At 39.5% G+C, this 20,120-nt stretch overlaps 1 protein-coding gene across 1 annotated transcript in view; it reads right to left on the minus strand.

Moving 5' to 3' along the window:
* LOC117521206 (complement factor H-related protein 1-like) overlaps positions 1-17,581 on the minus strand; it is an 80,169-nt gene extending 62,588 nt beyond the window's left edge. Inside the window, exons 1-5 of the mRNA XM_034182550.1 lie at positions 17,425-17,581; positions 17,087-17,266; positions 15,195-15,374; positions 7,984-8,163; positions 7,036-7,227 (exon numbers count right to left, since the gene is read on the minus strand). Coding sequence (XP_034038441.1) covers positions 7,036-7,227; positions 7,984-8,163; positions 15,195-15,374; positions 17,087-17,266; positions 17,425-17,476 — 784 coding nt within the window. The 5' untranslated portion in view covers positions 17,477-17,581. The remainder of the gene's footprint in view (positions 1-7,035; positions 7,228-7,983; positions 8,164-15,194; positions 15,375-17,086; positions 17,267-17,424) is intronic.
* Positions 17,582-20,120: the final 2,539 nt, after the last annotated feature.

The raw sequence follows: 20,120 nt of genomic DNA on the forward strand, positions 1-20,120 counted from the left end.
ATATCGACAAATAAACACATTCACACTCGCACACACACCCACGGACAAATTTAAAGTTTCCGATCCACCTAACCTGCATGTTTTTTGGATGTGGGAGGAAGCCGGAACACCCAGAAAGAGCCCGCAAAAACACAGTGAGAACATGCAAACTCCACACAGAAAGGCCACAGGTGGGAATCGAACCCATGACCATCTCGCTGTGAGGCTACAGAGCTAACCACCAAGCCACCGTGCTGCCCCAAGTAGAAGCAACAAAAGATAATTGGATTCTCTTGTTAAATTCTCTCATTTGGGTTTCATTAAAGCTCATCATACTTTGAATCATATAGGTTTTCTTATCGGTCTCAAACTTGTTCGACGTACCTAAAGAAGCTCTGTGGAAAATTCAGTTACACACAGTGACTGACATGAAATTAATAAAACAAGTGCTGTGACAGTATGTGAAGAACTGGTACTTACAGTGTTGAAAATTTACGTTCCCATTCCTGCACTCAGCAAAAGCAAAAATGGTCTTTGTATATACAATGAAAGTAGTGCCTCTCTCCTTCCCTTAGATATACCACTCGATCTTGGTCCTGGTGAAGATCGTAGTATGCCTTAGTATCCACAGCACAGACAGGCTCTGTACAAAAAGATCCCAAAATAATTTTGTTAGTTTATTTATAAGGCACATTTTAAAATATTTGGCACATTTTTCAGGGATTTTATAATAATGTGTTGAGGGGCATTCTTTCAGAAAACTAAAATACAAACAGAGCCTACAAATCCTTATCTTCCAACCTGATGCCTTTTATTTATTTATATTAAAAAATGCACGTCTGTCATTTAGTTCCCCTAACTTTCAGTCAGCTAACATTTTTTTTGCTGGCATAGTGAGTAAAGCTTTACAGTCAAAAATATTTGTAAACTCTCATACGTGCTAGTTCTTGGACCGCTAGTTCTCAGACCGCTGTGATCTCAGCCCTCCCCCAGCAGAAGAGGAAGGGAAGGGAAAGGGAAGGGAAGGGAAGGGAAGGGAAGGGAAGGGAAGGGAAGGGAAGGGAAGTGGAAGGGAAGGGAAGGGAAGGGAAGGGAAGGGAAGGGAAGGGAAGGGAAGGTTGGCAGCCACACACCAAAAAAGTGTCATTTATTTTCCACATACAAAACACAGACAGTGGCAGACACAAAGCACTTTTCACTCATGGTTTCATTTATAAACAAAACAAATTCTGGACAGTTTATCAACATTAACAGCAACTCTATCATTTTTACAAAGTGAATATATCGCACATATCTTTTAAAGTAATGCACGAATTCTGAAGATTTGAGTGTTAACCGACACACGCGCCAAAAGGCATTATGGGAAATGATTCTCCTCTCAATCACCCCCGCCGCTGTCCCCGTCAAAATGCATAGAACACTGCCATCTACTGGATCGGAGCGTGAATAGCAACCAACGTCTGATCATTTGTCTCTATTCGTTGTGCTGAATCCCACTTCACAAACAGAATTTGCAGTTTTGCAAATGCCTTTTTTTTTTTTTTACCAAACTGAAAACTTTTAAATGAAAAACAAAATGAAAAACCATTACTTTAAAAATATGCAATATTTTCACTTTGTAAAGATGACAGAGTTGCCATTAATATCGATAAACTGTCCGAATTAGTTTTGTTTATAAATTAAACCATGAGTGAAACATGCCCTTGCTTTTGTTATCTCCTGCCACTGTCTGTGTCATTTGTATGTGGAAAGTAAGTGATATGCCCTTACAGCAACGTGCAGGGTACATAACACAAAGCTCCAGCTTGTTGTTTGTTTTGGGTTTGTGATTGCCTTTGATTTTACTCAGAAGTGCCTGCGGTCCTTAAACTTGAACTGGCTTAAGAGTAGCTGATAGGTATTGTGCCGAGGTCAATACTAAAAGTTAGTGGTTAGCTGTAACTTTTGCAAAATTTTTTAGTGGTTACTGGTTTAGGGTTATAAAAGTTAACTTTTCAGTTAGCGGATTAGCGGTTATCAAAGTTAACTTTTCGGGTAGCTGTTCCCACCACTGTTGGAAACTAATTTTTGTTGCATTCTCTGTGCAAAAAAAAAAATTATTTATTATTCTTATTATTACTTTTTTTTTAATGACTAAACCACCAAGGACTTTCAGGTTTTTATGGAATGGTTTTTTATGAATGATGACTGCATGAGGGATTTTAGGAGGTGCACCACATGTATTTGCATGCCCTTTAATAATAAACATACACAATAGGTACAGTAACTACAGGTGAGAAGTTGGTTAATAAGAAAGAAAGGAAAAAAGGTGGTTTGAAGTTAATTTTTGTTTTGGTAGCACTAAAATGTAGAATTTTTTGAAGAATTCATGATATTTTAAATTATCTTCATATATACTCAACAAAAAATATAAACGCAACACTTTTGGTTTTGCTCCCATTTTGTATGAGATGAACTCAAAGATCCTAAAACTTTTTCACATACACAATATCACCATTTCCCTCAAATATTGTTCACAAACCAGTCTAAATCTGTGATAGTGAGCACTTCTCCTTTGTTGAGATAATCATCCCACCTCACAGGTGTGCCATATCAAGATGCTGATTAGACACCATGATTAGTGCACAGGTGTGCCTTAGACTGCCCACAATAAAAGGCCACTCTGAAAGGTGCAGTTTTGTTTTATTTGGGGGGGGATACCAGTCAGTATCTGGTGTGACCACCATTTGCCTCATGCAGTGCAGCACATCTCCTTCACATCATCCGTGAAGAGAACACCTCTCCAACGTGCCAAACGCCAGCGAATGTGAGCATTTGCCCACTCAAGTCGGTTACGATGACGAACTGGAGTCAGGTCGAGACCCCGATGAGGACGACGAACATGCAGATGAGCTTCCCTGAGACGGTTTCTGACAGTTTGTGCAGAAATTCTTTGGTTATGCAAACCGATTGTTCCAGCAGCTGTCCGAGTGGCTGGTCTCAGACGATCTTGGAGGTGAACATGCTGGATGTGGAGGTCCTGGGCTGGTGTGGTTACACGTGGTCTGTGGTTGTGAGGCTGGTTGGATATACTGCCAAATTCTCTGAAACGCCTTTGGAGACGGCTTATGGTAGAGAAATGAACATTCAATACACGAGCAACAGCTCTGGTTAACATTCCTGCTGTCAGCATGCCAATTGCACGCTCCCTCAAATCTTGCGACATCTGTGGCATTGTGCTGTGTGATAAAACTGCACCTTTCAGAGTGGCCTTTTATTGTGGGCAGTCTAAGGCACACGTGCACTAATCATGGTGTCTAATCAGCATCTTGATATGGCACACCTGTGAGGTGGGATGGATTATCTCAGCAAAGGAGAAGTGCTCACTATCACCAGATTTAGACTGGTTTGTGAACAATATTTGAGAGAAATGGTGATATTGTATATGTGGAAAAAGTTTTAGATCTTTGAGTTCATCTCATACAAAATGGGAGCAAACCAAAAGTGTTGCGTTTATATTTTTGTTCAGTGTATATACAGTAGTGTTCAGAATAATAGTAGTGCCGTGTGACTAAAAGATTAATCCAGGTTTGAGTATATTTCTTATTGTTACATGGGAAACAAGGTACCGTAGATTCAGTAGATTCTCACAATCTAACAAGACCAAGCATTCATGATATGCACACTCTTAACGGCATTGAAATTTGGCTACTAGTAAAAAAAAGTAGAAAAGGCGGTGTTCACAATAATAGTAGCATCTGCTGTTGAAGCTACAAACTCAAATCTATTATGTTCAAACTGCTTTTTTAGAAATTCTGTGAATACTAAACTGTATTTAGTTGTATAACCACAGTTTTTCCTGATTTCTTCACATCTGCGAGGCCATTCATTTAGTTGGTTTGGAGCCAAGATTTTGCTCATTTACTAGTGTGCTTGGGGTCATTGTCCTTGTTGAAACACCCATTTCAAGGGCATGTCCTCTTCAGCATAAGGCAACATGACCTCTTCAAGTATTTTGACATATCCAAACTGATCCATGATACCTGGTATGCGATATATAGGCCCAACACCATGCTTCACTGTCTTCACCTGTGAACTGTGGCTTGAATTCAGAGTTTGGGGGTCGTCTCACAAACTGTCTGCAGCCCTTGGACCCAAAAAGAACCAATTTTACTCTCATCAGTCCACAAAATATTCCTCCATTTCTCTTTAGGCCAGTTGATGTGTTCTTTGGCAAATTGTAACCTCCTTCTGCACATGTCTTTTATTTAACAGAGGGACTTTGGGGGGATTCTTGCAAATAAATTAGCTTCCCACAGGCGTCTTCTAACTGTCACAGCACTTACAGGTAACTCCAGACTGTCTTTGATCATCCTGGAGCTGATCAGTGGGTGAGCCTTGCCATTCTGGTTATTCTTCTATCCATTTTGATGGTTGTTTTCCGTTTTCTTCCACGCTGTCTGTTTTTTTTTTTTTTTTCCATTTTAAGCATTGGAGATCATTGTAGATGGAACAGTCTATATCTTTTGTGCCTGCATATAGGTTTTCCCCTCTCTAATCAACTTTTTAATCAAACTATGCTGTTCTTCTGAACAATGTCTTGAACGTCCCATTTTCCTCAGGCTTTCAAAGAGAAAAGCATGTTCAACAGGTGCTGGCTTCATCCTTAAATAGGGGACACCCGATTCACATCTCTTTGTTCCACAAAATTGATGAACTCATTGATTTAATGTCACATGACTATTATTGTGAACACCCCTTTTCTTTTCTTTTTTTTTCTTTTTTTTACTAATAGCCCAATTTCATAGCCTTAAGAGTGTGCATATCATGAATGCTTGGTCTTGTTGGATTTGTGAGAATCTATTGAATCTACTGGTACCTTTTTTCCCATGTAACAATAAGAAATATACTCAAAACCTGGATTAATCTTTTTAGTCATATAGACACTAGTATTATTCTGAACATGTACTATGTATATATATATATATATATATATATATATATATATATATATCTATATATATATATATATATATATATATATATACACACACACACACACCAAAACCCCAATTCCAATGAAGTTGGGACGTTGTTGTAAAATGTTGATTAAAACAAAATACAATGATTTGCAAATCCTCTTCAACCTATATTCAATTGAATATACCACAAAGACAAGATATTTAATGTTCAAACTGATAACTTTGTTGTTTTTGTGCAAATATTCATTCATTTTGAAATGGATGCCTGCAACACATTTCTAAAAAGTTGGGACAGGGCAATAAAAGACTGGGAAAGTTGATGAATGCTCAAAGAACACCTAATTGGAAACACATGAGTGTCATGATTGTGTAAAAAGGAGCATCCCCAAAAGTCTCAGCCATTCACAAGCAAAGATGCGGATCACCACTTTGTGAACTGCATAAAAAAAATAGTCCAACGGTTTAAGAACAATGTTTCTCAAAGTTCAATTGCAAGGAATTTAGGGATTCCATCATCTACAGTCCATAATATAATCAGAAGATGCGGAGAATCTGAAGAACTTTCTACACGTAAGCGGCAAGGCCGAAACCAACATTGAATGACAATGACTTTAGATCCCTCAGGCACCACTGCATTAAAACCCACATCATTGTGTAAAGGATCTTACCACATGGCTCAGGAACACTTCAGAAAACCATTGTCAGTTAACACAGTTTGTCGCTACATCTACAAGTGCAAGTTAAAACTCTACCATGTAAAGCGAAAGCCATACATCAACAACATTCAGAAACACCACCGCCTTCTCTGGGCCCGAGTTCATTTGAAATGGACAGACGCAAAGTAGAAAAGTGTGCTGTGGTCTGATGAGTCCATGTTTCAAATTGTTTTTGGAAATCATGGACGTTGTGTCGTCCGGACAAAAGAGGAAAAAGACCGTCCAGATCATTACTAGCACAAAGTTCAAAAGTGAGCATCTGTGATGGTATGGGGGTGTGTTAGTGCCCATGGCATGGGCAACTTACACATCTGTGATGGCACCATCAATGCTGAAAGGTACATCCAGGTTTTGGCGCAACACATGCTGCCATCCAAGTAATGTCTTCTTCAGGGACATCTCTGCTTATTTCAGCAAGACAATGCCAAGCCACATTCTGCACATGTGGCTTCATAGTAAAAGAGTGCGGATACTAGACTGGCCTGCCTGCAGTCCAGACCTGTCGCCCATTGAAAATGTGTGGCGCATTATGAAGTGCAAAGTACAACAACGGAGACCCCAGACTGTTGAACAACTGAAGTCGTACAAGAATGGGAAAGAATTTCACCTACAAAGCTTCAACAATTAGTGTCCTCAGTTCCCAAATGCTTACTGAGTGTTGTTACAAGGAAAGGTGATGTAACACAGTGGTAAACATACCACTGTCCCAGCTTTTTTGAAATGTGTTGAAGGCATCCATTTCAAAATGAGCAATATTTGCACAAAAACAATATGTTTATCAGTTTGAACATTAAATATCTTGTCTTTGTGGTGTATTCAATTGAATATACTGTAGGTTGAAGAGGATTGAGGATTTGCAAATCATTGTATTCTGTTTTATTTACATTTTTCACAACGTCCCAACTTCACTGGAATTGGGGTTTTGTATATATATATATATATATATATATATATATATATATATATATATATATATACACACATGACTAATACCCCCTTTCATATATCTTCTTTAAATAAATTCTTTAATTCTATTATTTACATGAGGGGTGATTTCATTCTAATCAAGGCTTTGACCTGGTTCAAGAATGAAAACAAAAACCAGAAACAACTGATATATTGCATGGAACAAAATAATAACCAGAAAAGTAAACATTTTTTCATGCTCAGGAAGACAATAAAAAAAAACTGTTAATGTCACTTTTCCTTTGCTTTATTGCATGAGGAAGCAAAATACAAATAGAATGAGTCAATATTATTTTTAAAGAGTCGTTTGTTTTATTTTAGTTTGTGAGTAATGTTCACTTTTTTGTTTTTTCTTGGGGGGCGGGGCGGTGGTCATTAATTTAAATTATCAGTAATTGTCCCATCTCACTTACTGCACTGTGGGCCGGTCGTCCAGTTTCCAGATAAGCAGTAGATGGATTTTTTGGCATCTGCTTCCACTACATGAAATCCATCCTCACATTCATACTTTAGTTCCGAATTTGCAGGAAAAATCTCCTGATGTCTTTCATTAATGATGACTGCATGAGGGATTTTAGGTGGTGCATCGCACGTATCTGTACTCTCTTTAATAAAAATAATAACACACACACACAACAGGTATGGATGAGAAGTTGGTTAAGTAGAAAGAAAAGAAGAAAAAAGGGTCTTTTAAGTTAATTTTTTGATAGAATTGAAATGCAGAATTGTACATGAACAATGTCATATATGTCCTTTAAATAAATTAATTTACTATTGTTTCCATGAGGTGTGATTCTAACCAAGGCTTTGGCATTGTTCAGAGAATGAAAACCAAAAACCAGAAAGAGTTGATATAATGCTTGAATCAAAAAACAAAAAACAAAAAAAACTGAAAAGTTACATTCAATGTTCAGGAACAGAAACTTTTTTTTAAATAGTAACTGGTTAATGCAACTTTCCTTTCTCTTATCATATGTCAAAGCAAAGTACAAGTAACATATTTCAGTTATTATTTTTAAAGTGTCATTTATTTCTTTTTTTAATTTTGTGATGAATGCTCACTTTTTGGTTCATAATATAATAATCAGTAATTGCCTCACTTACTGCACTGTGGGCCGGTCGTCCAGTTTCCAAATAAACAATAGACGGATTTTTTGGCATCTGCCCCTTTACGTCAAATCCATCCTCACATTCATACTTTAGTTCTGAATCTGCAGCAAAAATCTCTTGATGTCCTGATTAATGATGACTGCATGAGGGATATTGGGTGGTGCATCACACGTATCTGCACTCCCTTAAAACAATCTGGTTTTGAATTCAGATTTCACTGTTCATCCATATCAAACTTTTTGCAGACTTACTCTCACAGACAGGCACTGAGATCCACGTTCCATTGGAACATTTGGCTGTTGCGTCCCGGTTTTTGTGTTCATATCCTTTGTTGCATTTTATTCTAACTGTATGGCCGTCCTCATACCAGCCAGTCTGGCTTTGACTATATTCTCCATTGGGGATATTTGGAGGAATGCAGGATTTTTCATCTGGGGAAAAAGGAAGAAGAAAAAATATTTTGAAATTAATTTTTGTATTGATAGCATTGAAATAAATAAAGAATTTCGTACAGTTCAGCATGATCAAATGTGCAGTGGCCCTTTTCATATCTTTCTAGTTTTATTTACATGATGTAAACTGACATTAATTATAAGAAATTTTCTCTTCACCCTTGCTAATTCTTAAGAGCAGGATCTACTATAGGGGTGGCAATAGCTCAGTTGGTAGAGCAAGCCATCTTATGACCTGGTTGGGTCGGCAGTTTGAATCCGGCTCCCAACCAGTCAAAAATCTGCATATTGCCATTGTGTCCTTGGGCAAGACACTTAACCCACCCTGCCTGTGTATGAATGAGGTGGTGGTCAGAGGGGCTGGTAGATGCAGAATGGCAGCCGTGCTTCTGTTAGCTTGCCCAAGTACTAGCTTACCACCAGAATGGGCAAGTGAATGAATAATGCAACTTGTAAAGAACTTTGGGTGTCTTGAAAAGCACTCTATAAATCCAAGTCATTATTATTAAGTCATTATTATCACTTTACCGGGGCATTGCTGGGCCGGTATCGTAGATTTACGTCGAAGCTACCTGGCTATACCCGCCCGCTGTGTGTAAACAAATGACGTCATAGCGCGCCCAGCCCAAAAACTGTCCGCAGAGGAAAAGATAAAAACGTGAGAAATGTGTGTTGGTCCCAATTTGGATATTCCGGATGATTTTCTCATGGATAGTACGACAATGAACAGCACCCAAAGCAGCCAGCTTGATCAGGATGCACTGCCGAATTTGGAGAGCAGAGTGCGCCAGCCGACACGACAAAAGTTAAAGTGAGCCAACTTTTTATGTCCGTGTTACATGTTGTGTATTTCAGTAAAGTGATAATAATGCAAATAACATGCTGTTGTCGTGTGGTATGCATTTTTTTGAGTCCCCCGTCCATGCAGTCAACCGCAATGACAGCTATTCGCCCTTGTCTAACTCAGGCGAATAGCTGTCATTTTGGGCGACTGGGCATGGACGTCGGGCCTCTTGAAAATACATACCGCCCTCCAAAAGCATGTTATTGTATTATTATTCCTGCTAACACTGATGATTCAGATCTTATTCATCCCAACCGTCTCAAAAACCCAACAAGAGCTGCTATACCAAAGTGGATAAGTCAAGTCTGGGACCATGCGCTGATGCAGTGCTTTGCCACATCCACAACACCATGGAACTGCCTTGGATCCTTGATGGTAACCACCCAGGCAAAACCGTGGGTATTGCTTCGTGTTCTCCACCTGCTGGAGTACGCAACACAGGCACCTGCATGCTAGATCATAAACAGAGAAATGGTCACATGGCCAAAATATCGTAGCTGACGCTCCCTCACAATGCAAATGACCCTTGTCTCTCTCAGTAACCACTTGTATGATATAAAGTCATTCCAGTGGTACCCAAGGATCCTCTGAAGAGAACTAGGACCAAAGTCATTCAGTGATCGCCTTAGGTCACTGGTTAACGCCCAACTCTCACAACCATACAGCAAGACAGGCAGCACCAGGAGCCTAAAGACTTGGACCTTTGTTCTTCATTGGCATTGCCAAACACCTCTGTCCAGTGACCTCATGACTCCACATGCGCTTCCCATGCACCTATCAATCAAAGGCCAAGGACCTACAAACATGTATGTCCCTGCCACGTTAAATAAATGTCTTTACAATTTCTACTGTTTCACCACATACAGATACACTTCTGATGGCTGAGTCCAGGAAGTTGCTAAAAGCCTAAAGCTTAGTCTTGATTCAGGACAATCTCAAACCCAGACAATCATATTCCTCACTCAGCTACTCAAGGGCTGCAATCAGAGTATCCATTGAGTCTGTGAAATTCACAGAATGCTCTGTGAAGTCAAAATCAGTAAACATTTCCTCACCAGCAAAAGCACCCACATCACTGGTTTCCATAACCCTAAAACACCCAGTTCATGCAAGCTTTAATTGAACAGTCTCTGCCTCCACTCCTCACAGCACTCACAGTATCTGTGTATAGGCTGGATATTATGTCCAGTAGCTTCTTGAGGATCTAATAAACCGATTCAAATGTTTTGCAAAAATCGACATAGGCGGCAAAGAAACACTCCTGATACTCATGCTTGCATATACTGTAATGCCTTCAGCAGTTAACTACTTTGGTGTGAAGCCAGACTATTCCTGTCACTGAGCAACAAGTAGCTGAAATGGAATCCTTTTAAGAATGATCCTTCCAAGCACCTTCCCTGGCACAGAGAGCAGCGTGATACCCCTAAAGTTGTTACAATCCATATAATCACCATTTCCTTTCCAGTTTGGGACAATAAGTTTTCTTCTCCAAACTGTAGAGATGACACCTGTCTCTCACATTAGAGCAAAAAAACTGTTGCAATGCCAGAAGAACAGCATCTCTTGGAGGAGCTCATCTCCAAAGCCACACATCCCCAAAGTGGATAACAGTGTTGAAAATCTCACACTCAAACAGCCTTAATGTTGTTCATTTATTTATTGTTTTGTTAGATATATTTGTGTTCAATTGTGTTTTTATTTGTTTTCTGTACCTATACTGGTATTAAAGTAGTTATTTTACTTACGACTGAAGTCTTAGTTTTTACTCTTCTCTTTACTTTTCTTTGTTCTCTGTTCTTATGTGCAAGTTGAACTGTAGTTAACCAGTTTGTACCATTTAGGACAAAGAGAGTTAAGTTACAATTATAAATCATATGTCTCCCGTTATTGCGCGGATCTTGGGCAGGGGGTTGGACCTCTCTTGAATGCTCACGGTGGCCAATAAGAGAAGGATTTTGCGAAATTAAGTCCACCAATGTCACGCATATGTAATTCTGTATAAAAATTGTTTGTGTCCATTTTTCAGGATTCTGTAGGGGCGGATCTCATTTGTGAGAGAAGTTCCTGCAGAATCCAGGCCTGAGATTTTCATCGTGACTTTGAATAAATTTAAAAGTGCGGAATAACTCGAGTTTGTACTTTGTGAGGAGCAGTGTTACAGAAAGAACCAGGGTGAAATAACAGTTTCCATTAGGGTTGATTTTAATCAAGGCTCTGAACCGGTGTTGCAGGCCTAATGGTCCCCCCCTAAAAATCGGTCCGCCCTTCCCCCACTGCGCATGCATCGTTTGGGACCACAGCAGCTCGATCAAAGGGGATAGTGTGATTATTAACCATTAGATGACAAGGTAAAAACTCTTAAATCATTATAAAGTCCATTTTAAGAGCAACATGGGGGTTTTAAGCAGAAACGACGCGATAATCAGTGAAGCTTGAAATGATGGAGGTGCAGTGAATGCAGCAGGAGCAACTCGTCATGGCTGCTGCGCACTGATCGCTTCCTCCATCTTTAATGATGAAATAATGCTGAATTTATGTGGAAATGATTGTTGTACAAAAGCTTCAGATATCTGTCACTGAGATAGCGGATGACTGAAGTGCAGTTTTAAGCGGAAATGAGGTGATAATCGGCGAAACGCTGGTGGCGCTCAGAAATGACGCATGCACAGTGAAGCCAGGGCGGACTGATCTTTTTTTGGGGGGGGGGACTGTTCGGTCTGTGACACCGGTTCAAAGAATGGAACAAAAGAAGAAGAAATAACTGATATATTACTGAAACAAAAACAAAGCCACAAAAGTAATAAAATAAAATAAAATGTTCCAGAAAAAGAATTTATTTATTTTTTATTAGTAATTGGTCATTTTTATGGCAGTGTTTTAGGGCCACATTGAGTTTTTTGTTGTTGTTGGGGTTTTTTTAAACTTTGAGAATAAAGTTGTAGGTATTATGAGAATAAAGTCACAATTTTACAGAAAAAAAAACTTGCAATATTACGAGAATAGAACTCGTAATTTTGCAAGAAAAAAACTCTTAATATTACAAGAATAAAGTTGTATTTACACGAGAAGCAATAACCCTGCAGACTGCCAGTCCGACCATCTCCTCCTCATGAAAGAGTGATTTCCGGAGCTACTAACACCGGAACTACAAGCGAAGTCCGTGTGGTTCTTCTGGGGAATAGACACATTTTCTTGCAGAGGTGGGATGAAGTCACTGTCAAGTCATTCTCAAGTCATCAATCTGCAAGTCCCAAGTCAAGTCTCAGTCAGCTTGCAAACAATTGGTTTAAATATGACTTGAGACTTGACTTGGGACTTGCTGATTCATGACTTGAGAGCAACTTGATGGTGACTTCATCTCACCTCTGTTTTCTTGCATATTCTTTTCAAAGTTCTGATACTAAAGATAATGTGCTGCAGATGGGCCAAAAGATAAAGTATTTTGGGAGGTGGTGGTGTAACAGTTTGCATGTTGGCTGAGATGCCAGCCATCCGAGTTCGATTCTCGATTGCAGCCACGCTCCCAACTGGAGTTGCTTGGGGAGGAGTGAGAGAAATGTGCCTGGGCCCTTTTGAAAACAAGCTTTGGGTTTTCGTTGCCTACACACATTAAAAAGAACCTCTATCTTCTTTCTTATTTGTAAACCTATACTGAAGTACAACTTAAAGCACTCCACAGATCTCATTTTGAGATGCAGAGTTTTTTATCTGTAAAATTACAACTTTATTCTAGTAATATTATGACTTTATTCTTGGAGTCTAAAAAAATATATGAGCGAAGCGTCACGCAGCGGGACGAAGCTCACTCATGGTACAGGGTGTCCCTAAACAGGAAGTGCCAAATTTTCAGTCACAGTGAAACAGGAAATGTCAAATGTTGAACACTTCCTGGCAGGGGTGGAGCTAGAGGCTGGGGTTTCACTGGACTCCCTTGAAATCTGATTGGACATAGATGATTGACATGTCACGGCACCACACGTCTGGTTGAAAGCGCTGCATTTTGAAATTAGTGAGTCACATTGATTGCTAGGTGCCTCCTGTCCAGTAGTTTGTGCTGTGTACCACAAAAAATTCTAATCCACCTTAGTAGAAGAAGAAAAATGTTTGCTTCAGATTTGAACTGAACACATCGTTTGAACTATGGACTTCTAATGACACCAAACTTATATTGGTGAGTAAACAACCATATTTTATGCCAGAAATGAGGTCCAGATTGTTAAAAGCAGCATTTCTCCTTTAATTCAGGTTGCCTTATATACTCATGTTTAAGCTAACAGACAGTAGCTGGTTCATGGCTTATTAGTGCAGCAGATAACTGAAACAATCCTTCAAATGGTGATACAAGCATTAACCACAAATACAGCTGCAGCAAAGTTAATGGAGCAACTTTTGACCCCTGTACCAACTGAAACTGACCTTTGTCACCAATCTTGCTGCTTTTTTATCTCATAACTCCATAACATTCAGTCACAGATTGTCCAAACTATATCTTTTTGGAATCTTTATGATCAGGCAAATAATGTGGTGTAGTTTTCTATATGATTGAAGCATGTTTCTGTGAAGGCTCTCAATTGTCCAGGTGGTTTCCATAGTAGAAAAGCTTGAATCTTAGACTGGACTGGGTTGCTTGACACGAGGACATTTCACTTCTAATCGCAGAAGCTTCCTCAGCTAAATTTCTTGCTCTGGTAGTCTGACGTCTGTCTTGACTCTTGTAGAGAAGAATAACAGAAGCCAGCAAAGCTGGAGTTTAACCAGACCCCTCCTACCGAGAGGCAGACTGCTATTGGCTAGTGACTAACAATTGCTCTAATTAGCACCTATTGTGCTCTAGTTAGCACCCTCCTAATGACAGGGCAGCTGTCCCTTCTAACGATGGAACTGATGCCTCTTAGAACAGAACAGTGTAATCTGATGTGGCAGCATCTGAAGCAACACTAAAAGTTAACAGTTATCTGTAATAAAGATAATTTGTTTTAGCAGTTCATCAGTTTAGCGTCATAAAAGATAACCTTTCAGTTATCGGATTCATGGTTATCAAAGCTAACTTTTTGGTTAGCTGTGCCCACCACTGAGTATTGTTAGTTTATGGTTTTTGGTCATGTCCTTGCTGTCACTGCACTCTCTTGTCTGTCCCCTCATCTCTTGTTTCTCATGTATTCACACACTGTTTCATGTGTATCACTGCCATGTCCTTTATCACTGCACTCTCTTGTCCATCACCAGTACTTCCTCATCTCTGTTGTCCACGGCCTGTTTGTGTGTCATCCCCTCGTCACTGCACTCTCTTGTCACACACAGTTGTTTCTCATCTTGTTTGTCCACGCCCTCCGCCTGTTCACCACACCTGTTTCACATCACAGCCTAACTAACCCACTGTGTATTTAAGCCCTGTGAGTTTAGTCTTCTTTACTAGTTCACTGATGTATTCTCTGTCCCAGCTTTCTCATCATCGTTTCATGTTACCTTGCCGTGCTCGACCTTGCCTGTTTTTCTGGACCTCATTTTTGTCTCTCCTATGTAACTCTGTCTGCTGTGCTCTTGAATCCCGCCTTTTTTTTTGTTTTTTTTTTGATGACGCCTTTTTGTCTCTGCCCATGTAACTCTGTCTGCTGTGCTCTCGAACCCTGCCTGTTTGTTGACGATGCCTTTGCTGAACCCTGCCTGTCAATCTGTGCACCGTACCTACTGCTTGAATTATCGATAAAGTCTTCTTATTCTATCACCAGTTTGTGAGTCTGCATCATGCTTCCTACCACCTGCTGTGCCAGCTCCTTTGAATCACGACACTCCCTGAATGAATGGTGAAATTCTGCTCTACAAGCACACCTTGATTCTTTCATTAAGCTCTATTGTGGAGGTGCACAGAAGCAAAACTGCAAATATTGTCACTGTCCCAATTACTTACTGTCATGAGTGTATTTTTAATCTATTTAATCTCTCAAATGTGCCGTTATCATTTCATTTTTCTTTTATGCCCCCACAGAGGACTTTTAAACAGTAACCTGAAACCTGATTAAACGTTTCACTTTTTTTTTTACAATACTATAAAGATATTATAACTTAAACAAAACACCAAGATTCCCACATGTACAGATAATGTGTAATATACATAAAAAAGATGATTTACTATTTCACTCTAAGATATTTGTATTTTGACACTTACCAATACACTGGGGTTGAGGAGACCATGTTCCATTTTGACATGTGCTGGTTGCCCACCAGCTCTCAGCTACTGGTTTATGTCCATTATCACAGGAGTACGTGAGCTGTAACCCGTTCAAATAAATCTGTTGTTCGGGCACAAAATAACCGCCGTCCAGTGTGGGAGCTTTGCAATCCTGTGCTGAAATACACACAACACTATACTAAAACTGCATTAAAAAAAAAAACATTCAAATGTTTCTATTTGACAGAATTTTATATATATATATATATATATATATATATATATATATATATATATATATATATATATATATATGCTTACCATGTAACACTCCAGGCAACAAAATAAAAACAAGTCCAAAGTTAACAGACATGCTATCAAGAATCTAATCACTGTGACAAAGCAGACTGAATGGCCTTGTCCAGATCAGGACCCGTTAATCATTCTCCCAAAAAAGTTAAGAAATGTGCAGTGACCACAGTGTTTGACAACATGCTGGTGATCGGCAGGAAGCAGCCTGAAGATCATGATGACAAATCAGCTTTCATTTCCTCGTTTCTGGGCATGAGTTTCATGGAAGACCAATTGCACCACTTCAGCGAAGTCTACTATTATTTTTAGTGTGTGGGTTTTTTTTTTTTTTTTTGTAGATAGTGTTCCATATGCACACTCAATATCATAAATATTTGGACATTGTATGGGTTTTTGCAGATTCTAACTACCCTAACCTGTATTTGTATTATTTAAAATATTACAGGCTATGAGTGAGAGGGAAACAATGAAACATTGTTAAATTTGCTGATGACAGTGTTGTCATGATTATTAATGACCATAATGCAAAAATTTGTAGACCTGTGAGGTAAATCCTTTTTTAGATTAAAATTTTAAAAAAGAAATAAATTATTCTTTTATCAAAATGCTAATTATGTATGTGACTGTGGATCTGTCAGACCAAATGATGACTCTCACTACAGTAAAAACTGAAACATGAAGACCTTTATTTGGTCTATTTTCAAGACCAAACATCAGAGTCATGGCTGTGGCCCCACCGTGGGGACAACCTTCTGCTTATCCTTCTGTCTTTAATGTCACAGAGCATTTCTGAGCGACTGTGGCAGTGAAGGGATAATGAAGGCCCTCCCACGGCCTGAGGGGACCATAGACAGTGTACCACTACAAGCAATATGTTGTTTCTGCAGTGGAAAGATCAAACTGGACCTCATTTTTGTCTCTCCCTATGTAACTCTGTCTGCTGTGCTCTTGAATCCCGCCTTTTTTTTTTTGTTTTTTTTTTTGATGACGCCTTTTTGTCTCTGCCCATGTAACTCTGTCTGCTGTGCTCTCGAACCCTGCCTGTTTGTTGACGATGCCTTTGCTGAACCCCTGCCTGTCAATCTGTGCACCGTACCTACTGCTTGAATTATCGATAAAGTCTTCTTATTCTATCACCAGTTTGTGAGTCTGCATCATGCTTCCTACCACCTGCTGTGCCAGCTCCTTTGAATCACGACACTCCCTGAATGAATGGTGAAATTCTGCTCTACAAGCACACCTTGATTCTTTCATTAAGCTCTATTGTGGAGGTGCACAGAAGCAAAACTGCAAATATTGTCACTGTCCCAATTACTTACTGTCATGAGTGTATTTTTAATCTATTTAATCTCTCAAATGTGCCGTTATCATTTCATTTTTCTTTTATGCCCCCACAGAGGACTTTTAAACAGTAACCTGAAACCTGATTAAACGTTTCACTTTTTTTTTTACAATACTATAAAGATATTATAACTTAAACAAAACACCAAGATTCCCACATGTACAGATAATGTGTAATATACATAAAAAAGATGATTTACTATTTCACTCTAAGATATTTCTATTTTGACACTTACCAATACACTGGGGTTGAGGAGACCATGTTCCATTTTGACATGTGCTGGTTGCCCACCAGCTCTCAGCTACTGGTTTATGTCCATTATCACAGGAGTACGTGAGCTGTAACCCGTTCAAATAAATCTGTTGTTCGGGCACAAAATAACCGCCGTCCAGTGTGGGAGCTTTGCAATCCTGTGCTGAAATACACACAACACTATACTAAAACTGCATTTAAAAAAAACATTCAAATGTTTCTATTTGACAGAATTTTATATATATATATATATATATATATATATATATATATATATATATATATATATATATATATATATATATATATATATATGCTTACCATGTAACACTCCAGGCAACAAAATAAAAACAAGTCCAAAGTTAACAGACATGCTATCAAGAATCTAATCACTGTGACAAAGCAGACTAAATGGCCTTGTCCAGATCAGGACCCGTTAATCATTCTCCCAAAAAAGTTAAGAAATGTGCAGTGACCACAGTGTTTGACAACATGCTGGTGATCGGCAGGAAGCAGCCTGAAGATCATGATGACAAATCAGCTTTCATTTCCTCGTTTCTGGGCATGAGTTTCATGGAAGACCAATTGCACCACTTCAGCGAAGTCTACTATTATTTTTAGTGTGTGGGGTTTTTTTTTTTTTGTAGATAGTGTTCCATATGCACACTCAATATCATAAATATTTGGACATTGTATGGGTTTTAGCAGATTCTAACTACCCTAACCTGTATTTGTATTATTTAAAAATATTACAGGCTATGAGTGAGAGGGAAACAATGAAACATTGTTAAATTTGCTGATGACAGTGTTGTCATGATTATTAATGACCATAATGCAAAAATTTGTAGACCTGTGAGGTAAATCCTTTTTTAGATTAAAATTTTAAAAAAGAAATAAATTATTCTTTTATCAAAATGCTAATTATGTATGTGACTGTGGATCTGTCAGACCAAATGATGACTCTCACTACAGTAAAAACTGAAACATGAAGACCTTTATTTGGTCTATTTTCAAGACCAAACATCAGAGTCATGGCTGTGGCCCCACCGTGGGGACAACCTTCTGCTTATCCTTCTGTCTTTAATGTCACAGAGCATTTCTGAGCGACTGTGGCAGTGAAGGGATAATGAAGGCCCTCCCACGGCCTGAGGGGACCATAGACAGTGTACCACTACAAGCAATATGTTGTTTCTGCAGTGGAAAGATCAAACTGGAAGAGGCCCCTCTGGGGACAGAAGGTCTGCCACCATATTTGCTACATGTGGAATGTGGATTGCCCTCAGGGAGGATAGACAAGACCATCCCCATGTCAGCAGCTCCACTGCCGACTGAAGATAGCACTGTGACCTCACGCCGACCTGATGGTTTATGTGGTAAACAGTAGAGGGGCTGTCTTTTCACACCAAGATGTGTCTGTGATGCACATATGGCAAAAGACTTCTGAAGGCCAGAGGGATGGCCCTTAATTCCAGTCTGACATCAACTACTCCAAAGCAGAAAGGGAGAGTTGGCAGACAGCACCAAACACCTATGCAGGACCACGTTTTCGGTCAACACTCCTGTTGGGTATTTTCTCCTCCAAACATTTTTAAAACCTTTAACAAGACAAACAGAGTCAAGAAACACCAGTGAGACAGAAAGTCAAATTTTACGCGCGGAGTGCGGCCAGGCTGTACACCAAGGCTACACTAAAGTCTGGCCTGCTTTTCCGCTCTTTTTATTAAGAGACGCCCTCATCACATAAACAAGAAACTTGTCCTAAGGGTGGGGGTGATGACGCAAGACAAGTTTCTTCCCATAACATAAACGCATACGTCAATAAGTGCAGCTGTAAGGAAGAACACTTTCAGGTCAGCACATCTCGTTCGTCTGTTGCAGGTATCAGCTGTTCTGCATCTGCCTGAAGTGTCCTGTCTTTCACACTCCTTCACACTAAACACCACATCACAATAGTCAAAACGTTCTCTTACTCCCAGTCGTTAGAGGCTGCGAAAACAAAGTTATATTATAATAATAAGTACATCCAGCCCTTCATTCCCAGCTCAGATTGACCCCAGAGTGCTAAAACAAAATTGAATTCTCAGGATTGCATTAAGACAGGTGCAAAACAGCACATCTCCGTTCTCATGAGAAAGAAGACAAAGCTAAAACAAGGTTGAATAACACGTACATTCTCAGGGTGAAGTGCAAAACAGCACAACACCGTTCTCATGAGAAAGAAGACAAATGTACAAATGTTTAACAGTGATAACATATATACAAAATCCTTAACAACTCCTACCAGGCCTGCTGGAAACCCCCTCCCACAGAAGTGGGGCCCCTGCTGGGTATGTGAAGAAAAGGTCGGACCATGGGCATGAAAACGCTGGTCCTTTGCCCCAGCAGAGTGTGCGGTTTCAGACCAGGCAGGCAGCCGAGGGGGATGGAGCACACCTGACCTTCATTGGGTGGCAGAGGTAGGTCACTGTCACACCTGTTGAACAGTTTATTTCAATGCAAAACACCCAACCCAGAGTCTATGGGGCAATGGGCATTACTCAGTGGCTGACGCGATTGTATACTGAGGCCTACCAAAGGGCTGCTTGTGATAAGTGTGTGGCATGGACACAAAATAAACACTGGAATGCTGGATGGAGTAGCAGCAGAAGCCATTAGATTAGTAAACAGTTGTGGCAGTCCCTTGGTAACGAGGAAGCTCGTCTCTTGATCGACTCCTGGACAGAATGGTGGATACGGAGATGATTGAACAGGCCCAGTCTTGACACACATTGTTTCTGACAGACACTACTCAGCCTTCACTGTTCATGGCAGTATGAATACCAAGTGCCACACATTCCCTAAAAGTCCTGAATCCACTTAAACAGAATTTTCAGTTTGCCTTTTTTTTTCTTTTTTTTTTTTTTTACAAATGAAATTTTTTTTTACATTGTACAAATACAGATTTATTTGTAAAACCCACCAAACATTTCAGTAAGTTGTGTGTTTATACCGACCAACCAGCCACTCAATGTCAGGAA

This window comes from Thalassophryne amazonica, chromosome 12 (genome assembly GCF_902500255.1).
Source record: "Thalassophryne amazonica chromosome 12, fThaAma1.1, whole genome shotgun sequence".
Classification (NCBI taxonomy): domain Eukaryota; kingdom Metazoa; phylum Chordata; class Actinopteri; order Batrachoidiformes; family Batrachoididae; genus Thalassophryne; species Thalassophryne amazonica.